This window comes from Poecile atricapillus, chromosome 1 (assembly GCF_030490865.1).
Source record: "Poecile atricapillus isolate bPoeAtr1 chromosome 1, bPoeAtr1.hap1, whole genome shotgun sequence".
NCBI lineage: Eukaryota > Metazoa > Chordata > Aves > Passeriformes > Paridae > Poecile > Poecile atricapillus.
The window spans coordinates 105,325,900-105,347,377 of NC_081249.1; the positions used below are offsets into that span (position 1 = coordinate 105,325,900).

General features: G+C 37.8%; 1 protein-coding gene across 1 annotated transcript in view; it reads left to right on the forward strand.

Annotated features, from left to right (window-relative positions):
* Positions 1–4,301: 4,301 nt before the first annotated feature.
* The window catches only part of SAMSN1 (SAM domain, SH3 domain and nuclear localization signals 1), a 64,924-nt gene continuing 47,747 nt past the window's right edge, over positions 4,302–21,478 (forward strand). Inside the window, exons 1-6 of the mRNA XM_058829660.1 lie at positions 4,302–4,333; positions 5,880–5,966; positions 9,731–9,798; positions 13,372–13,440; positions 16,247–16,370; positions 17,610–17,956. Coding sequence (XP_058685643.1) covers positions 4,312–4,333; positions 5,880–5,966; positions 9,731–9,798; positions 13,372–13,440; positions 16,247–16,370; positions 17,610–17,956 — 717 coding nt within the window. The 5' untranslated portion in view covers positions 4,302–4,311. The remainder of the gene's footprint in view (positions 4,334–5,879; positions 5,967–9,730; positions 9,799–13,371; positions 13,441–16,246; positions 16,371–17,609; positions 17,957–21,478) is intronic.

Below are 21,478 nucleotides of genomic sequence, written 5' to 3' on the forward strand. Positions count from 1 at the left end.
TAAGTATTTCACTGCCTCCCATGATATCCTGTGAACTCACATCAGTCATAACCTCAATATATGATGTACTGTCATCAGTGCAACTTTGCTGGACTTTAGGAATTGGCTCCAAACTGTGGAGCAAAAGATTAAACCCTGTTTCATGTTCTACACCAGCTGCTTGGTGTGTGAAGATGTGAATCAAATCTTTCTAGGTATATTGCCACAATGGGACCTGTCTCAAATTTTTCCCCTGGATCATATACAAATTTTAAATTACAATATCCTTTGGTCTCTGACCTCCATGCACAATACTTCCCCTAACAAACCTGCTTGAAATCAAATATTTGATATTTTTCAATAAAATTTTGACACTACCCTTTTAAAAAAGGCTTAAAATAACTTTTTAAGCTATTTTTAACTTCTCTGTGCATTTCAGTTCATAATTTATTTTGAGTAATTGAAAATACTTGTCCAACACTAAAATGCTGACATTTTTCAGCAAGAAACTGATCTTACGTTGCTTATTTTATTTCAAAGTGAGTGATAAATTCTGTATAATCTTTTGATCTACACACAGCATCTGTGAACAAATTGACACAGGCAAAAAAAAATTATGTGGAAACTGCATACAATTATTAACATTCACAAATATCTATGCTAAAAGGACCTCCTACACTCAGCTAAAATAACTTAGCACAGGAAAACAGCCTTTTCTTAATGCACTGCTTGAAAAAGCATAAAAACCTCTAAGATGAGTTTTACTGAGAAGAGGGGAGAAGTATAAAATGCTCAATTATGAATGTACATGCTTTTATGTAGTAGAGCTTTTGGTTTTTTATCATGCAATCTGGATGATGCTTTTAAATTACTGTGGTCAGAGTCATGCAGATGTAGTTAGTGTTACAAGAAGGAAATAAACATAATATTATGAGAAATAGGTCCAGTTGGACTAAGTTTTTAGATTTATAAAATAATGAATGGTTATATTTTTTTTAATGTCTCTTGCTGCATAACAGATTAAAATGGTATCATCATGGACATTTTTAACCCAGTTCTTGGTTTTCAGGATGGAGGAAATAAGAAAATGATACAGTGCTTTCATATCCTGTCTCAAGAGACTTTACAATAATATTGTGATATACATATTCTTCTGTCCTAGCATGACGTCCTTAGGTTTTCCTACAGTTGAAATTAACCTCAAGTCCATGGTTAACTGCACAGCAAACATGCATTGAGATGTTTTAGTACCATTTCCCAGCAAGGCACCTTTTTGTTCTCTCTTTCAACAGCTACATCACTTCTCCTCCTCCTCCTCACACCTTGTAAGGGTATAAGTACTTATTGTCTGGGCCCTGGGGGCTTTGTGATCTTGCCTCCAGGCCAGTGTTTGATTCTGATATGGTCTCCATGAGAGCTTTCAATTTTATTTGCAGCTTCCTGCCCTCTTCCACATTTCCCCTGCACATTTGGGTTTACAGAGTCTGTCAGGAAAACACATCCCATGGCAACATGTGGGTATTTTAATTCTCATAAAGTTCCAAAGAATCATACTATGGAAGAGATATGATATTCATTCCTGGGTATGAGCATGGTTCTCTGGTTTTTCAGGGGTATTATGGTTGTCAGCTTCCTGGGAGACATGGATAACTGAAGGCTCCTGAAATCAGGACACATAATTACACATATTCTCTGCTGCACTGTGTCCTCCACAGCTTCCACTGTTGGAAAAAGAAAGACTGAAAATGTTAGTGGATATTAAAAAACACACATCAAAAGTATATAATTCATTGTCTTTTCAGTGACAAAAATAATATATTTGGATTAAACATTTTTGATTTTCATAGACCTTTTTTCTTTATCTTTTTAAAAGGAGTTTCCTGACTTTGAGAACACACTGACCAAAAAAAGAAAGTAAGTTGAGACCAGTTCAAGGTCTACACAGTGTCACTGTATTTCTCTGTACCTTTCATCCTTGTTGTTTTATTAATGTTTGCCAATGTTGCTTTCATTCTCATAGAGTACATGTATTAATGTTGCAGTTGGAGAGCACATAACAAGCTTGTAGTGCATTACTAAGGCTCTTTTGCCATGAGTTTTTTGTATCCACACAGCTTTCTTCCAAAATATCAGAACCAGGACAGCTAAAATCAAATGCAGTTAATCTGAGCTTGGTTTAATCATATGTCTGCTTTTCTGAGAGATTGAAGTGGTAACCTATTTTATAGCGTGTTTGCACCATTGACCTGATAATCTCCTGAAGAGGTTTTTTACTGTTTGTGTTTTTAATCCAAGTGAAAAATTCGTTTGCAAAATGATTCAGATAAAGAAGGTCAGACATAGTTTCATGAATAACTTTTGTGATAGCAGCATGTTTTGAATCCATTCATGGACACAGTGCTATGGTTTGGGCTAAAGATCAATATTTATTAGCACGCGCCAGAATTTATTTTGAAAATTCTTTTTTTGCTTCATGTTGAAGGCTATTGCATTGCTGAAGTGGACCCCTTCAAATGAAATCTGAAACCTTGCCTAATGGAATGTTACAGACAGATCTTATCTGTCTGCTGTGACAGACATGAAAATTCCTGGAGTTTTTGTTAGTTTTTGTTAATTTTATTTATAGGTGGGGCCCCACTAAATTCAGAACATCAATGTTATCTGTGTCTGGTGCTAAAAAATCTCAAAATGGGTAAAGATTTCTAAGAAAATTAAGAGCTCTTTTGTCTTAAATAAGAGTTTTAATCTATTTCTTGTCATCTGATAAAAACACTAGCAACTTATCAGCTTCAAACACAGAGACATGTGCACTCATCTATGAGATCTTAACTATATGTCACCAGCCAGGACTCTGTGAAATTCCTCCCAAAATTTCATTAATTAAAATACAGACATAACTCTATTACTCATGGATTTCTCATCATTCTTTTACACTTTAAAGGAAGTCAAGCTACTATGTAGCCTTACCAAACTCTACAAATATGATGAAATCACCTGGATGCCTAAAAGTGTCCTGTTTAGATCAGAACTTGGTCTGCCCCAGGAAAAAACCAGCAGTCTATAGCTAAAATGTCAAATTTTACAGTGCAAATAAAACCATCCTCTTTGAAACTAATCCTGTTCTAAAAAAAATATATCAGAATTTAGAAGCATTGTTGAGATAATTTGACTGATCAATTAAAAAAAAAAAAGAGTGAGTTGGAAGAAAATAGTTTGAATCAACATGAAAAGATTTTGTAATGAAAATGATTTCATCATGTCCAGCCATCACTATCCTGGCATGGCAGTCTCAGTGAAAATGCAGAAATTTTCCCATTGACCTTTCATGTAGATATGGATGAAGTGAACAACAAATTAATCATTCTCTGTTCCGTACAATGGGGCAAGAAGGAATCACCAAATTAAATGGAGTAGCAGAAATAACATAAATATTCCTTGTTTAGACAATAAGAATTAAACTGTGGGATTCTGGAATCACAAAATCCAATAATTTTAAATGGAGCTAAGTGGGTACAGACCAGTTCCTTGAAAGATCCACAGCAGTTTAGCTGCATCCTCTTGCTCAGGAAACCCTTCAGCCCCTACATGACTGAGGATGGGAGAAGGATCCCAGAATTTGTGCTCCTTCCCTTCTGCTGGTCCCTGTCACAGATTAAATGGTCTTTCCTCTCACCGACTATAACCAGTGCTCATAAACTACTCTCCGTTGGATTTTTAATGGATAAAGTGAAACAAATTAATCTTTATTCAAAGATATTTTTTTTTCCCCCTCTGTTAAGTTCATCTATTCTTCAAGTTGTCCTCTATGAACTACTGACCACAGATGGAAGCATGAATTAGGACTAATCCTTGATGTAAATGTGCAAAAAGCTCAAGGTTTACTGGGGCAGTAAAATGTCACTCAGGGTCCTGGGGATGGTATGTTTGTATGGATCTCTCTGGTTCAGTCTGTCATGTCACCAAACTTACAGCCATAATCCTAAAAGCTGTGGGACACTTCAGATCATGTCTGGAGGAAAGTATCTCTTCTTTGCTTCCTGATGTGTCCCCCAGACTCCAACATGAATTCTTCATTTCAGAAAGAAACTTGAGTCACATTTTCCTGCAGAATGGAACCCCAGATGCTTTGTGTGGCATTTGGGAATAGATGATTGGGTGAATGAGCCAACTCTGATTAAAGCCAGTGGGAATAACACAGCTAAATCCCTGTGCCCTGCTTTGAAGAATTAGTTTGAAAATACCCATATTTGATTAAACACGCTTTAATTTTTTCATTCTGCCTTTCAGCTAATGGTAAATTCTTTTAATTCTTTTAGATCCATCCAGAAGTCCATGTCTGAAAATGAAGCATTTGGTTAGTAGCTGCTTAAATCATTTACTATTTACTTGCTAATCTCAGAGAGCCAACTTTAATTAAGGGTCTGATTTGTTTTACAGCTATTGAGGCAAATGCAAAGGAAAGGAAAAAACAGAATTATGCTTTCAATATATTTTCCCCTCTTCCTTGCTTTCCACACACACATTTGTAGGTAGATATTGAAAACAAACTAGTTAAATATAGAAACCACATTAGGATGAAGAACCTGTTATGGGACAGCATTAGAAATACTCAGCATGTCCAGTGTTTCCTTTAATCATTTCAATAAAACCCTAAAATGTCTCTGATCTAAGAAAATTCAGGTCCCTGCCCTTTCCCGTTTTAAACTTCTTTGTGAGAATTTTCACAAACAAGATCACCAAGAAGGAAATTCAGGGGTTTTATTAAACCCATCCTGACACTCTGTATTGTTATCTGCACTTGTGTTTCAATGTGTTCTATCTTGTAACTACTCTATAGGAAATAATCATCAGATTCTTAAAAGTAAAATTTCCTGGAAATTTTTTTTTTTTTTTTTTTTTTTTTTTTTTTTTTTTTGTTCAGTGAGAGCTTCCTGTTATCATGCTTTCATTTATTCTTTGGAGTTTTGGTTTAGTTGTTGTATCTGGTCCTTGCTGAGTATAAAGGGTATTGTGTGTGGCTGTGATGATGTGGCTCTGATTCACAATGTGTCTCAAATAGATGAAAGCTCCCCTGTGTTAAGGCTTCACTCTGCAGCTCCTCACTGGGAACACTTTCATGCAGGACAGTGTCATTTGGTCTACAGCAAACAGGCTGTAATGAATTCCCAGCACCTGACAAGATCTACAAGAGCTTTCGCAAAGAAAATTTTCTGAGAGAAACCCAGCATTAAATAAAACTCAACCAAACAAAACCAAGCAAACCCAGAAAGCACAAACCCAGAATAGTTATCTACATGCTGTGAAGCAGGAGCACTCTGAAGTTCACTGAGGGAGCAGGAGAATGGCCATCTCCTTCCATCTCCATCCAGGCTGAGCCCATCACTGGACCCCCCTTGGAATCCAGGAGGGATGGCATCTTTGATGTTGTTCCTTGCAAACACTCTAGCTGGGTAAAACTACAAGAAAAAAAAAAAGTTGGTAGACTTAAATAAAAATAATAATAATAATAATAATAATGATTATATACCTGGAAGCAAAACAAAGGTACAGATGCTCTATGGGATCCTAGGTCTTAAATCCAGGGATAAGATAACAATCATTCTGATCATGTGTTAATAGTGTTAAATGAGGTGTTAGACCACAGACGAAAATGATAAAACTTGAAGTCTGACCATAATAAATATCATCCATCCATCCATCCATCCATCCATCCATCCATCCATCCATCCATCCATCTTCCTATACTACAAAATCATCAGTTCATTTCCATGTCTGAGCAGATGCTCCAGTGCTCTGCAAGCTTTTTTGATTTGCATTCTGATGCTATTTTTATAGAATTTCCTGTTATTTCACAGGTTTGCTATGAATTCAGGTGACTGCTCTCTGTGCTTTTACTTTAGACAGGAAAAATGTGAATGGCACACTTCGGCAGGGTTCCAAGAAGCCAGAGAATGATTCCTACATCAGAGGGCACTGCCAGCTTGAAGGTAATTGCTAAACATTTTTCAGCTGATTTTGCATTTCCAACAAAGTATTTAAAAGGGCACCTAGGAAAATTTTTCATTTTTTACCAGTAATCCAGCTAAATAATTTTTCAAGGTTTTTTTAGAGATTTATTTAGTCCTCACTGGGGGTAAAAGTAGTTAAAACAAAGCTTATCTTAAAACTGGGAAGCTACAAACACGCTCTATGACTAATTCACTCTGGGCCAAAGCAGACTTTCCCTGCAGTAAATTGCCATAGTTGTGTTGTATAGGGCTTGCCAGCTGTAGTAATCCATGATTCCTGGATATTTTACACAGCTCCAGATATCCAGCAGGGAAAGGGTGCAATGTTTCTCAGAAGAAACTTTTTATGACAGGTGCAAAAGAGAGTTGGCAAATTTTAGATGCAAGTACTTTGTCTAATTCTTTTTCTAAACCTGTTCTGACTAACTGTTAAAACAACCTTACAACTAATGCATGGGAAGTTGCTAATGACACTGCTTAAAAGTGCACCAATATAAATTCATCAAAATAGCATTCAGTATTAACAAGTGAGCAGTCACCTCACCTATTTACACACAAGCTGGAGGTTAAGAACCAAAATGATTTGATAATCTGCTTGATGTTGCTTCCAGGAATGGCATTTATATTTGTACTTCTCAAATTTAAGGTAGATCTCTTACTGTTGCTTAATCAGACCAAATCAGACAAGACTCAGCAAAAGCAGAAATCAAGATATGTGAGATTAAAGTAGAAATATGTCTTGTCCTCAATTTAAACAAAAAAAAGTGGGAATATCTCCTGCACAAATGGTCCAGAGATCATCCACTGATAGGAGATTCCACTATTACCTGGATGTGTCAAAGACAGCAAAGGACAGGGTGCCAACTTTCCTTCTGAATTTTGTTCAGTTCACCACTTGAAGTTAAACTCTTAAATGTTTGGAAATAGATCGGAAATTGCAATACATATTGCATTTGCACATCTGTGGGCAAATTTGGTTTCTTGAACCAGAACCAGAAATAAAAGATGGCAGGAAGATGTAGAGGAATTCTTGTACTGAACTAGTGAGGAGAAAAGGGACCTTCAGTAAGTGTCGTTGGCTTGCAAGGAACAGGTTCTAATGATAGATGACAGAAATATTAGACATTTCTCTCCTGACAAGTCTTACTTTTAACCAAAACCATTTTGGAATGATTCTCCCAATGATACTCCAGAGGTTGCTGGATTGGAAGTGGGGAGAGGCTGAATGAGAGAACAGAACTTTTTGACCTTCTTCCAAAGTCTTTTCTACTCCAGGCATTTTTTACCCTTTTAAATATCCAAGGCATGCAAAAGAAGCAGTGCACATTTTAAAAGCTGACAAGTGTTGTAATTGAAGGGCAGGGGCCCAGAGGGAACAGGAAGCAAAGCTGGCAGCTAAATAAAAATCTCCCCTTCCCCTACTGCAGTAAAATTATTTCAAGGGAAGTCCCCTTCACACAGTGGTGGAAACTTTTGCAAGGAGATTTACAGTGTATCACTATTGATCAAGATAATTCGTCACTATTGATCAAACTTTTCTCTCAGCAGAGATAATCCTTCAAGGTCTGCAAGTCTATTGCATTAAATGAATTTCTGTTAGATTATAAAAGCCATGTAAGGCGGTCACCATAGTTTTCTCTGCTTGCTTCTGAGTTGCGTCCACAGACCTGTCTCAAATATCACTGAAATAATTGTAGAGACATCCACAGACACTGGTAGCCTTTGGATGTAGCCCTTGATGACAGCACATGTATTATTCCATCTACAAACCCAAGTTTTCTGGGATGAAATTGCAGCGAACACATGGATGTCCCACAGACACAGCAGTGGAAACACCTGTCTTTGCTCACAAGGCCACACCCAAATCATCAGCACGAGATCTGCCAGCCTAAAACCATCATTGCTGAAAAGTTGACTGTGGAAATCACAGTCCTTGGGCTTCCATGAGAGATTATGGAGACAAACAGGAAAGAACTGACACCTCTCAGAGCCAGTGGATGTAATTCTCCACTGCTCCTAATTCATTCCACAGGAGGGTGACTGGTACCTCTTGCCAGACTAGGAAGACAAGAACAGCTCTATTTGAACTATCTTTTGCATGTGTTGTTATTGTCAATGTTGTTGTTGTTTGTTTGTTTTTTTACACAAATACCTTATTCCATAATTCAGTGGGCTGGAGAGCTGATCTAAGCAAGATGTAAGAGCACCATGGGTGCAGGTTTTTATGGCTAACAAAGACATTTTGGTTGGGGTACACCACTAAGTTTTGCTTTAATAACTTGCTGTTTTAATTTGGGTTTGGGCAATATTACATCAATAGCAGTGTCAGTGTATGTAGTCTTTCAAATTAAGGGCATTTTTATTGCCCCACAATTGTTTGTGATTCAGCTGCAAACAGCTACTCAATAATAATATTTTGGATTAGGCTGTAGGAGGACTTTGGGGCAAAGAGCTGAACACTTCAAGATTTAATTTCCCGAGTAAGCTCACAGAGTGCAGGGGTGTAGTGTACAGAGATGCCTGCAGGAGATGAAAACAAGTTATCCTGAGGACCAGAAAGAACCCAGTTGTGTGAATCTGGTGTTGCATGAGCGCTGCTTTTCATGAGTTATGGTGCTCCTGGAAATCCAGCCAGCTATATAATGAAATAAACAACCAGATTGTCAGACACCAGGGCCTCGGTGGCTTCAGGGAGATTTGTAAGTGCTTAAGACAAAATCTAGACCAGGATCCTATGTGCCTCTTTGAATATAAATTTTAATGATCACATTCAGACACTTCTTCCATGTGATAGCTAACGAATCTAACTCACTTAGAATTATTCCTTGAATTACTCCTTCTTTTTCTGTTGATTGTAGGGAGCACAATGCAATCAGTCTCGCCTGCCTATGGTTAGTTTTTGTGGATCTATATTTTAAGCAAGATGTCCTTTTGCAAACAGGAGAACTACTGATGCTGTAAGGTTTTCCACAGAAGCAATAAAGATGCCAAATTAAGATTAATGAGAAAAAAAAACCCAAAAACAACACATTCCTGCTGTTTTCTAGTGACTTTAGAAAATGTGATGTGATTAACAGATATTTTTCTTCATTTTTTTTTTTCCCTTTAAAACATCTGAGTGATCCTGATATCTGTTCTGAAGGAATCTGATCACTAGGGCTGTCCTACAGCTGTACAGTGCTTTGCCTTAAGACTGGGAGTAAAAGTGAATTTTTCAAAGTAAGCTTGCTTAAAATAGTTTTTAGACTTGTTTGACCTATTATTGCTCATTGTTGTAGTGAAGGTTAATACTCTTCCCATCCAAAGATTCATTTATTTCAAGAGATGGGAGGACATTCATACTTTGAAAGTAATTTCTAATCTAATCTAAGATAAACAGATCTCAGTTGAAAAAAATATTTTTTGCCCTTCATTTTTTTATATGAATATTCTAAACTTTGCTGCCGTAAAGTAGCAGGGCAAGAGGAAAGTGACAGTGGGGTTCTGGATTAGTAAACTGAGGACTGAGTACAGAAGAAGAAATAAGCACGAATGAGTTTTCTTTCTGTTAGTCAGTTTGCCAGTTTTTTTTCTGCAGTCTCACTTCAAAGCAGTTTAAGATAAAATGGATGCTTAAATAAGATTAACTTCAGAGACTCAAAATGTCAGCTCAAAGCATTGAGTGCAATTCAAATGATATTCCTCATAAAAACAAAGCAGGACATTTTAAAGCATGTTTTCTCTCTTTTGGTCATAATTCACAGAAGATAATATTATTGCTGATGGAATACATTTGCTCCAAGGAAAGAAGATAGAAGAAACAACATGTCAGGTGAAACAACTACTCTTTCTTTTTCAGAATCTAAATTTTCATTAAAATAAAATTTAATTTCTTGTTTCTATTCAGAATTTGTCTAGCCTAAACTTCATACTCAGTATGCTTCTGTATTTTAGCAGCTGATATTGAAAGAAGACTCTGGTGACTTCCAAAGTTGTTCATGATTTTTCTGTTGCAGGCCATATGGATTTCATTGCCTAGAAAACATTTTCCTTCCCTGAGCGAATACATTTCTGCTAAATTGATGTGCTAGAACTGTGTCTGGCAAGTTCTATACAATGTGTTTACATCTGTCTTGCATAATCCATATTGGCATATGTATCCTAATGCTTTCTGAATTTCTATAAACATATACCATATCTCTTCTTCCTAAATCTGTATTAGTCATCCCACTGGCACGAGGAATTAATGAATTCTGACCCCTGGGTTTGCATAATCATAGCAACAACTTAAAAGTAGGTGACAACCCATCAGCTGGTGAACAGCAGAGGTGAGGAGAAGGACTTGTAGCTTTGGAGTTGGAATGACTGGTGTTTGGGTTTTATTTCACTTCCAGTCCAATGTTTGCTCTCATAATGTTTTATTTGAGTTCTACCTGTAGCAAACCAGCTTAGCTCTGCTGATTTCACAGGACATAAAAGTTTACTCAGTTTGGGACTAAAAATGTGTAACACACCTGTATATATGTTTAACACACCTGTATATATGTGTGTGTTCTAAATGAGGAATTAATACAATGAAATTATTTAGAAGCTGAAAAATCTATTAAATTTTTCTGTGCAGAAAAGTTCTGAATTCAAGGTGAGCATTAAATTTTAGAAAAATCTCTGATCTGAGCTTCCTCTGTTGTTTCTATACAATGTCAGGAGTCCTTTTAGATGTTTAGGTTAAAACCAAGAAAAAAATGTATATTCATCACCCTCAAGGCATCTGAGATAAGACAGATGAAGACCCAATGTTTAGGCAGTGCTCAGCTTCAATGTAGGTCAAAGTCAAGATCTGGGTTAAAAGAAAAGAGTCAAATGATCTGCATACTGGGGGACAGACAACTGTATGGGAAACTGGTGCCTGGAAAGTCAGTGTGTCCCAGGTTTCTCCTGCTTTCCCTCAGGGTTTTATCTGTCCCTGCACTGTTAGTTCATTCCCATGATTATGTCCTCTCCCAGCTGACAAAAGAGTATCTGAGGAGGAAGGAAAGGAGAAAATAACTCTTTTCCTTTTGCATCTCTCATTCTCTTTCTCTGAGTTCTTTCTCTCATTTTCTAAGTATTGTGAACAAAGATTGTTCTTTGATTTCCTACAATAGTTCTTCCCTTAGTGTGAGGGATCTGTGCTCTGCCCCTGTCCTGCCATGACAGTTTTTGGACTGGCTCCTGGTAAAGAGTCTGGAGGTCATTCCTCAGACATGACAGACTATGGAGGGAAAAAGGGAATAAGACCTAAGTTTGCTTTAAGTATAAGTTCCCATAAATTCACTTGAAACCTTTCCCCATGAACCATTTGCCCCATTTTTGAAGCAAAGTCCTTTTTTTGACTTCTCAAAGCATTTGAAAATGCTTTTTTCAGGTGCATGAATGATGAACTACAGGGACTTGAGTCCCTCCAAACTTTGGTATCAGTTTAAGACCTATTGCATTTGCTTTTTAAACAATTCAGGTTTAATGGCATTATTTTAAATTTTAGTGATTGTTACCTCTTGTCTTCATTATCATCAAGGTAATGTTGATATAATTCTCTTTTAAGCTTACAAAATGGTCTGATTATATCTGTATATATCTATATCTATATATCTTATATATATGTGTGTGTGGGTATATATCTAATATTGCAAATGCAATATTCATTTGCTGCACTACATTATGCACAAAAACAAAGAAATGCTGAGAGAACAGCATTATGGGGGAAGATCTTTTTCTGCAAAATCAGCACAAATAAGTGTCCTTATGAAGTTCCTGTCTGCTGATGCACAGAGCATGGGGAACACACAAGAGGAATTAGGAGTCTGCATGCAATTGCACAACTGCAGCCTCAGGATCACAAAGCTGTGTGGGACAGCTCACACAACTGAGCTGTCCCAGAAAGTCCTGGGAATTACAGACCTCTACTCCCAAGAATGTGATGGAGCAATGTACACAAACTGAGATACAGGAAATTTCACATAAGATAAAGCAAGCACTCTTCTTGTATAGAAGGTGGTCAGACACTGATAAACCTTCCTAGCAAGGATATGAGAAGTTTGTCTTTGGAGATGTTCCTGTCAGGAGATAGACCTGTGCAACTTGCTCTGGTGACCAGGTCTGAGCAGGGAGCTAAACTAGACAGTCCCCAAAGTGCATTCCTACCTCAGCTGTGGGAGTCTGTCAGGGTCTGTGGGAGTCTGTGATTTTGTGAGCCATGGAAAAGGCAAATTTACAGGCAGGAATAAATTGAACAGATGAACACCTTAGATTTTTTTTTCCCTACTGTTGAAGAAAAAAAAAAAAAAAAAAAAAAGAGAAAGCAAATAAGTTTCCCTGAGTGCTTCACAAAAGCTTTAATCCTTCTCCATTTCCTAAATTGACATTCATTCATTCCATTCATTCTGTAAGTGCTTGAAAATGGGGCTTGAAACAGAAGTACAGGTTGAGGGATATAGCATAAGCACCACTGCAATAATTGTCTCTTACCATAAAAAGTGCCTTTACATTCTGCATTTATTTTTCATACCTTTGTTCTTATTTACTCAAGTCTAGCAGGGCTCCCTTGATGGCTCAAAGCCTTTGTAGCATATTGGGAAGGACATAAAATATCAAGTAACGCAGTCTTTGCGCTAATACATTTTCAAAAATGTTTCATGCCTCATTTCTCACGTAAATCCTTAGGTTGCATTCAGCCTTCAACATGCCATTCATATTCATGAAGGAAAAAGGCCAGTGTTCATCACTTTCCTGCTGAGCTGTAGGCACTGCCAGGCTTGCCCCCTAGGGACTGCAGCAGTGCCCCAAGGAAGGTGTATTCCCCTGGTGGTCCTCTCCTGAGGACACCGTGACCAACAAATGGCTTTTGGGCAGGTGATGAAAGTGTGAATAGTCTTATCGTAGTTCTGAGGATTGTCCCATTTTCTCCCCTTTGTTAATCTGCTTCAAACTCACACCCCTGCTGCTCAACATCCCAGGAAAAATGAACTAAGCAAGACTCATTTTAGAACTGCATCAGTGATGCTCCTAAGGGGGTGCTGCTGAAGGAAATCTTCTGTCTTTCCTGTTCATTGAGCAGGGAAAGCCATGATCTAGGATGAGATCCAAGGATCCCATACTCTAATGCACAGCTCTGCCATGGTACCACTTTCACTGTGATGTCCCCAAGATGTTACTGAGTCCCAGATAAGTAAGGAAATCAAGACAGCTCAATATCAAAATAATTTCAATGGGTGGCGGCTGGTATATGTCAGTCTTACTTTCATATCCACACAGTACCAGGCTGAAAAGCTGCTGAGTTCTTATCTATATTTAATTATACAATGCTAATTATGCTTATTCATCTTCTGTAAGTTGTATTTTTTTTTATTTTACTTTTCTTACTATCTAGGTGATAAACTATGAGCAATGGATCCCACCACGAGTTCACAATCCAGGTGTGCCTGGCAACAGTGAAATGGTGAGTAGGCATGAAAATTGTTTATTTTTTTTCACCAGCAGCTGAGAAGAATAGGCTCACAGGCTGGTTTTTCCTGTGCTGTATGATCCTTCTCCAAAAGCCTAAAGATTTTATCCATATCCATGTTATTAATCATCATATCTCTCTGTCTTCTATAGAATACCTTATTATTGCCCTGCTATTAATCATTATATTTCTTTATCATTTATAGAATATTGTGTTATTGCTGTGATTCCCAGGGCAGAATCTGCCTATTATCTCAGGCTGCTTAGTCTGACTCTGCACTCATTTTAAACTAGTTGGAGTACCAGGCCAACATCATGGGGATATTTAAAGGTCAGATGTATATGGGCAGAGCACATGAGAGAAGTCCAGACAGTGCTTCTCTATGCACTGACCATGGCTTTATTGACATTTTTAAACAGAAAATTTACCCAAATTTGATGCATTTTACAGAACTCATTTAATCAGAGAAAGAAGTTGTATATAATCACATACAATTTTAATATTAATTATGTGCAGCCATGTTATTACTGAAACTTTCCAAACATTTTTATGGTACCATAACAATTAGCACTGTGGACACAGTAAACACATAAATTTTTGTCTTCTCACTCTTACACTGTACTCTGAATTTAAGTGCATTGGTAGTCATGATTAAATCATTGCACTTCCTTGGGAAAGGCAAAGCAGTTGAAGAAAAATCAGAGATTAGACTGTGCCATGACTAAATTCTTTATGCTGAGAAGTGACATGCTGTGCAAGTAGTTTTATTGAAATTAATGCAGTTACACCTAGGAAAGAGAGTGCTCAACAGGAGTGAGATTGCAGGAATCTGACCAGCAGTGTTTTACACTTAGCTTCCAAATTGCTGTATTTCTGTCACCAGGTTAATCCTCATAACATCTCACTGTGCAAAGATTTCTAAGGTATTTAAAATATCTTTGTATAAAGTGGAAACAGTTTATCAGACATAATTTAGGTCTTTCTCCTGTAATGCATTTTAGAAGTGCATTTTTAAAATGTATATTTTTTGTGTTTAAGTATTCCTGCATGCTTCATGCAAATTATTTGCAACTAAAGGGCAGCCTGTGATTTATTTTTTTACACAATTCATTTTGATTTGTGATGTGACATGATTTTTCACCACTAAAACCCATTAAGTAAGGAAATCAATAATATTCTTGGTTCTCATTCATGTGGGAATTATTTCCTTATAGATAGCTTTGCTCATAGATTGGAGCAAAGCACAGTTCACCTGATTGGTTTCTAGATCAAAGAATGTTTGGATAGGCAGATAAAATCCCATATTTGAATGCTTAGGTAAGCCAAAATAAAATACTGTAAATTTAAAAGCTGTCTCACCACCAGCTGATACTTCATGAGCTTTTTTTTCTCCATGAAAGAGAGTTACTACATTTATTATTTAAGCACTTATGACTTTTCCCTAACAATAGACTCTATGAAATGCATGCTTTTAAGGAAAAGAGGATTAGAGTTTGCCATTAATGAAATTATCTGAATAGATTATCTTCCATTTATCTTGATGTTTCCAAGATGGAAATCCCAGATCATAAATCAAAGTCATCATGTTGCTTTTGTGTTGTTACTTATAAGTGGACAAATTATTATTGCTACAAGAGATCTAATATGAGAGCAATATAAGCATTTTAAACCACTGTGATTTATTTTGCAAAGACATCTCACAATGAGACTGAAAAATTGCACCTCAATTTCTCTCGTTACCTAAGACAAAAATGCATTCCTGCCATCTTGAATTTGTAAGAGGACAGAAATCTACACTCAGGTGAAGGACAGAGAAAGCACAGCAGAGCAGTTGGTGCTGATAAGCTGATGCCCACAGTGTGTCCAGGTCTTACCAATGCTCACATCCTCCCTGTTGGACTCCAACCAGTAGCTGGAGGTCGTCAGCTGAACCTCTGGAAAGTGTCTTTTGTCTTAACTTCATCTGTAAGGAGTTCAGTTTATGGAACTTTGAGACTGAAGTGCAGCTTTCAGGGATAGCTGCGACATTCACAGCAAAACTGAGACACTAATGAAGCCATGGCCTACAAGAGACACTGGAGACATGAAAAGGTGTCAACCCTCTGGCTTCCTGCTCTGTTCCTGTGGAACAGATTCCAGTTTCCAGAACACTGCAGATTTCATGAAATGTAGCATGCTGCTGAGAAGGAGGGATCTAAACCCAAGTGCTATCCACTGGGAACTTTTGCATTATTGTGATTAAAGAAGGAGGATTCCTAGGGTTCCATCCTTAAGGAAAGAAGTCAATATAGGCTCCATCAGCATTACTGTGATTTATATCACCCATGAAGGTAGCCCTGAAAGGTGCATCTAGACACATAATAAATAGTAGTAGTAGTAGTAATAATAATAATAGTAATAATAATAATAATAAACATAAAAAATAGTCTTTTATCATAAAAGTGCCTGAAAGAATAAAGCAGTTTCAGATTTTTTTGGGGTGTGGGTATATGTTTATTTCACTAGGTCCTGCTTGTATTCTGTAATGCTTAGGTATTCAAGAAAAATAATATGTAAACAGCAATATGAACACTGGTCTAAGCTTGATGTTTTTCATGAGTTGCCTTTTCTCCTTTTTTAACCTATTCGTCCCAAGCAAGGAAAAGCCTATCTTTTAAAGCATTGTGTCAATGATCAATTCTTTGAATCCAACACTTTGTCATTCTCAAGATAAACATCATGTTACCCTTAGTTTTTATTTTTAGGGTTTGAATTATTTTAGTGTTTTTCTTGTTTTGTTTTGTTTTTGTTTTTTTGGCAGAGTGCAGAACCAGACAACAAATCTGAGTCCAGAGGAACATTAAAAAGATTGCAGAAATTGGTCCGAACCAAGAAAGCAAGTACACAGAGCTTGGAAGACGTCAAGCACGTTCTGGTTCCCCTCAGTAAGTTCAGCATCACATCAGCATTCCTTCCAACATTTGGCAAATTGCACTGGATTGAACATAACTGTAAACAATCCAGTCCTGGTCTGTCATTCACCACCCACGATTTTCAACCCCCGACTGAGATGTTACTGTGATAGCACTCCAGCGCTGACTTCCTCATAGTGTGAAAACCTGTTTCCTGTCACACTAGCTGGAGTTTTGTAACAGTGCATCTCGCAAGTGGGGATTCTAGATAAATAGAATTGTATAACAGCAGGGCCTCTGTGCTGGGGACACTTTGGGTTTCCTAGTTTTGTATCACATTTCTGGTCAGAAAGGCAAAATTCACAAATGGGAAGATAATTTCCAGTGCTAATCCATGGGTCAGTAGCATCTGCAGGAAGGTCTGAGGTATGGTAAGCAAGTCAGTCTCTCATCATACCTGAGTGCCCAGGGCTGTAAGGAACAGGAATTCTGAACTGATTCTGGCCTCAGCTGATTTTCTGGAGTATCCTATAGATCTTTGATCTGACTGTGCAGCAGCTCTTCCTCTGAACTTGTTTTGCCAATGTTATTTTAACAATGTGTGCACCAGTTGTACAACACACTTGTTTATATGATTATTTATAACCCAGTATTAGCAAAACAAGTTTAAACTATCTGTTGAACTACTGCTTTAGCCAATTCACTTCTTGGGCTGAAACACGTGAGGAAATAGGGATTTTAGCAACTACTTTGTAACTACAACATACATAAAAGGGGTGGGAGAGCAATAGTTCAGAAAACTTCCTGAACTATCTCAATTCATGCTCTCTGAAACTATCAGCAATATGACATTCAATTAGCAAATTTTCATGGGCAGAACTAATAAAGTTTTCCACCTTTGAGGAAACAAGACAAATATACCAAATGGAGAATAAATCTCACTCTTGGCACAGATGCCTGACCTAGTACAAAATCCTTTCCATCTCCCTAATTATCATAATTATTTGGGTTTTTTTTTGGGGGGGGGGGTGTTGTTCTTTTGGTTTTTGTTTTGTTTTGTTTTTTGTGTGTGTTTTTGTGAGTTTTTTGCGGACGTATTTTTGTTGTTAATTTTTTTAAAAATTGAGTCCTTAACGTTTTCATTGTATAGAGTGAAAGACAGTTATTAAATTTAAAAAAAAAAATTGTCATACTTTCTCTATGAATTGCAACATCCTATAACAAGAATTTACATTTTTAAAGATACCTTAGAAGATGCTTATCTCTCTGAAGAGGATGAAGAAGCGCTAACTTCTTGCATGAAGCTGACAAAACCTCAGGAAAAGAAGTCCTGGAAAGATAATACAAGGAGAAAAGAAGAGACTGAGACCAGGATGGATTTTATTTCTGCGTCTCTGGGCCGCTCATACACTTCCAGACTTAATAACTTAGGAACTATTTCAATTCATTCTGAAACAGAATTTCACTTGTGGAGTGACTGGAAGCTGTTTCCTGACAACCAGCTCTGTCCTTGTGACTTTTTAATTTCAAAAATAGAAGAATGGGAAAACTGTACTTGCTCTTCTCACCAGCCACATCTTACATATTCCCTAACTGATATGGATCTACAGCACTCCTGGGTAAGTGGAAGTGGTTTCTTTTGTGCTGATATGCATAAAAATTGGAAACTTTTTGCTCTGATTCAGCATTAAAGACATGCTGTCATCTTCCATGTGGTTATGAAATGCAATAAACCAAATTTAGATTTCAGGTAAATGGATGTGAATGCATTGCTCAGGCTAACACCAGGGGTTCGTATAGCCCTAGGTAGTTCATTTTTAACCGTGCAGACATCAGCAGCTTAGAGTTGGAAGGCTCTAGGCTATTCTGTTTCTCATCAGCACACTCATGGGGTTTTTTTTTTGGTTTTTCATCTGTACTGTACTCATCCTTCTATGCTTAGAAAGCATTCTGGAAGTGTGGACTGAGTCAGTAAGGGACAATGAAGCCAATGGATTTGGAGCAGGCTCCTAGAGTCACTGCAATACCAGTAAAGGACATTAGAGTAATTTAGGCAAATGTCAGAGGTTGCAGAGGTATCTGTCTTTTTGTCTTCTTGCTCAGCTTAGCTGGTAGAGCCTATTTTTACAATTATCCATGTGGTAGCAAGAAGATTCTAGGGACAGAAACAAAGAAGCAGAATTTAATCTTAGTCTGAAGTTATCTTCCTGGATAGATCTTTGGAGGAGGTTTTTGTATTTTAATTGCTGGCATTTCTAAAAGGGATATTCAAAACTTGAAGAACAAAACCAAGAGATACGCTTTTTGGTGAGGTATATAAAATACAGACACTGCAACAAGGGTTTTCTCCCTCTCCTCACTGGTCACAGCAGGTCTTCTGGAACTCCACATAGTGGTGAGCACATGGAGGGTGACTGGTAGAGTGAAATACATCAGGGAAGCACTGAAAAATAGCCACTTTTCCCTTTATGCCTGTTCCCTCTACAGTGCTCCAGGGACAGAGCTGTCTCTCACTGTGAAATAAGGCCAGCTCCGAGGAAAGTGCACCTAAACCACAGGTTTTTGTTTTTTTCTAAGCCAGCTGAGTGTTCAAATGCAGGTCTGAGCAACCACAGCCTTAGATCAGAGAGTGTCCTGCTGAGAACAGCATCATCTGTGACATGTGCCCATATAGCATTAGAAAGGTAATAGATGTGGGTCTATACAGCAGCCATATTTCTGAATTCATGGAGGAGGTAATTCAGCTTCCTTTCAATGACACAGTAGCTGACATACCAGGCAGGACCTGAAATGTGGGATTTATCTAGCTGTAGATTTTCCTGGGATTTGACATCGAAAACAGAATCTAAAACTTTGACTGATGGATAATTTGAAAAAGAAGGAAAGGAAGCTACCCCTAAAAATGCAGAGGGAGATGCAGCAGTGAAACCCAGGATAGCCTCAGTCCTGCACAATCCCAGGGAGAGCATCTGCAGACAGACCTGCAGGACAAAGAGTTGGCAGAAATGGGCTGGGAGCCATGAACAGAGGCTGTGGTTTGTCAGGGGAGTCCCCCTGCATGCCAGGAAACAGGAGTTTCTGCAGAAAGTGAATTGTGCCAGGGATGCTGGGCTCCATCATATGCCTGGCTCCTTTATGCAAGCAGCTTTAGCATCCCAAGCGAAGGTTGAAGTCCCAGGTAAAAACAGTAATAGAGGTGCCAGTCAGATTTATGAGAACATAAGTGTCAATTCAAATAATTTTATTTCATTTTGTCACAAAAACACTGTTAGCATTCCCTACCCTGGTGAGATTTGTCCTACCCATGTTACTATTAAGTGCCAGCAAGAGGTTTAGTGCTTGTTTTTCCTGAATTGTTTATTTTGCCATCTGCCTTCCTGACGGGCTGTCTGACTTTAATGTATCTCTGAGGGCTTAGTGTCTTTAGATTTAGATTACAGCCAATGGCAAGACATTCTTTGCATCTGCATTCTATCAACTGGCTCAATTGAAGATTACAAAGGCTGAACTTTCAGTTTTGCTGTTTAAGGATCAAAAAGCGGACACTGGTGGTTTTGCTATGAGAGGATCAGACAGAGGGGGTGGTGCAGATGTTCTTTCTGATGTTGATTTACTTATGAAAGTAAAACCAATATATTCCATAGCACCACTCTTCCCTGTTCTGTGAGAAAGAAGGTATGGTTTCATTTTCTTGACTTGGTAACTCCTCTCTTGTCTCTGCTGCAGCAAGTTGTAGAGGACATAGCTGGAGACTATCAAAATGCTTGTTAGTACGTCCTGAGTCGAGACTAAACTGGTAGATGCAAAACAAAGATCCAAGACTGCTATTCCATCAGCAAACTGCTGCTGATCTGGGTTGGGGGACAGACAAATATCTAGATCAGACAAATATTATCCAGATGTATCTCAGCAATGCACACAAAGCTGATCAGGCCTGGCCTTTATTAAAGCTTGAATGGCAGATAGTAAATTAAGTAGTGCTCTCTCCTGTAATCACAAGGAAAGACATGGATCTCTCCATCACAGATTGCTGTTTAGAGAGACAAAATATGAGTAATCCTAATTCCCTTCCTCCAATTTCTTCCCTTGACACCTTTCTTCCCTTGACTCCCTCTTCTTTTCTTCCACTTCAGCACTTTACACAGCCTCCCTTGTGGTGCTTCATATTGCCAGTTTTTGTCACCTAAACCAGTAGAAGGGGTGACAGAAGTCATCTAGGCAAGGACTGTGAGAACAGACTCCAAAAACTATATTCATCTTCAGCTCCAACAGGCTCCTCCAGCTACTCTTCCTTCAGCCTCCCCCAGTTAAGCCCTCAGTAACCACCTCCATTAACTGGACAGCCTCTGGCACAAGGATATTGCAGACCATTCACATTTCACCCATCCTGCCATGGTGCTACCATTAGACTCTTTGTGCAGAGATAACTACAGGTATTTATATATATATATATATATATTATATTTCATATATAAATATAAAAATATAAAAAAATATATATTTTATCATTCAGCTTTTTAAAATATAATTAGTGGTTAGTCAAAATTTTGCTTAGGGCAACATAAAGCATTGTTTTTTTCTTGGTGTGTCAAGCTTGCCATGTGAAATTATTGTTAGTGGTATTCTTCCCAGAGAGATGTAATTTATAAATAGCTCTTCCTTAGAAAGTGGAAGCATATATTTTAAAAAAATACAGAGTACTTGAAGGAAAAATAAGAAAACTATTCTTGCATGATTGGATAAAGTAACTACTATGCTGCATATTTTTCTATTATCATGAAGTGTATTGGGGAGATCCAGGCTGATGTTTGTGATGTTATGAATCAGCTGAAAAGCAGGCAGGAGATGGAAGAAAAAATTGTCCAGACACCACTTTAACAACCACTTGACCCCAATGGAAAAGGTTATTGGGTTTTTATAATTCTTTTTATTCCTCAGGCTTAGCCCTACAGAAAACAGTTAAGCTGTCTGTCTCAGACTAGATTTTTTCTTTTTTTGTGTGTGTGTGTTTACTAAAAGCTGCCCTTCTGTCATTTGTGTGCTAAGATACTCACTACCCTAACAAAGGATTATGCTTAGAAGTACCATGTCCATATGACTTTTATACAAACTCTTTCAGCCTTCTGTTGCTTTTTCTCAGT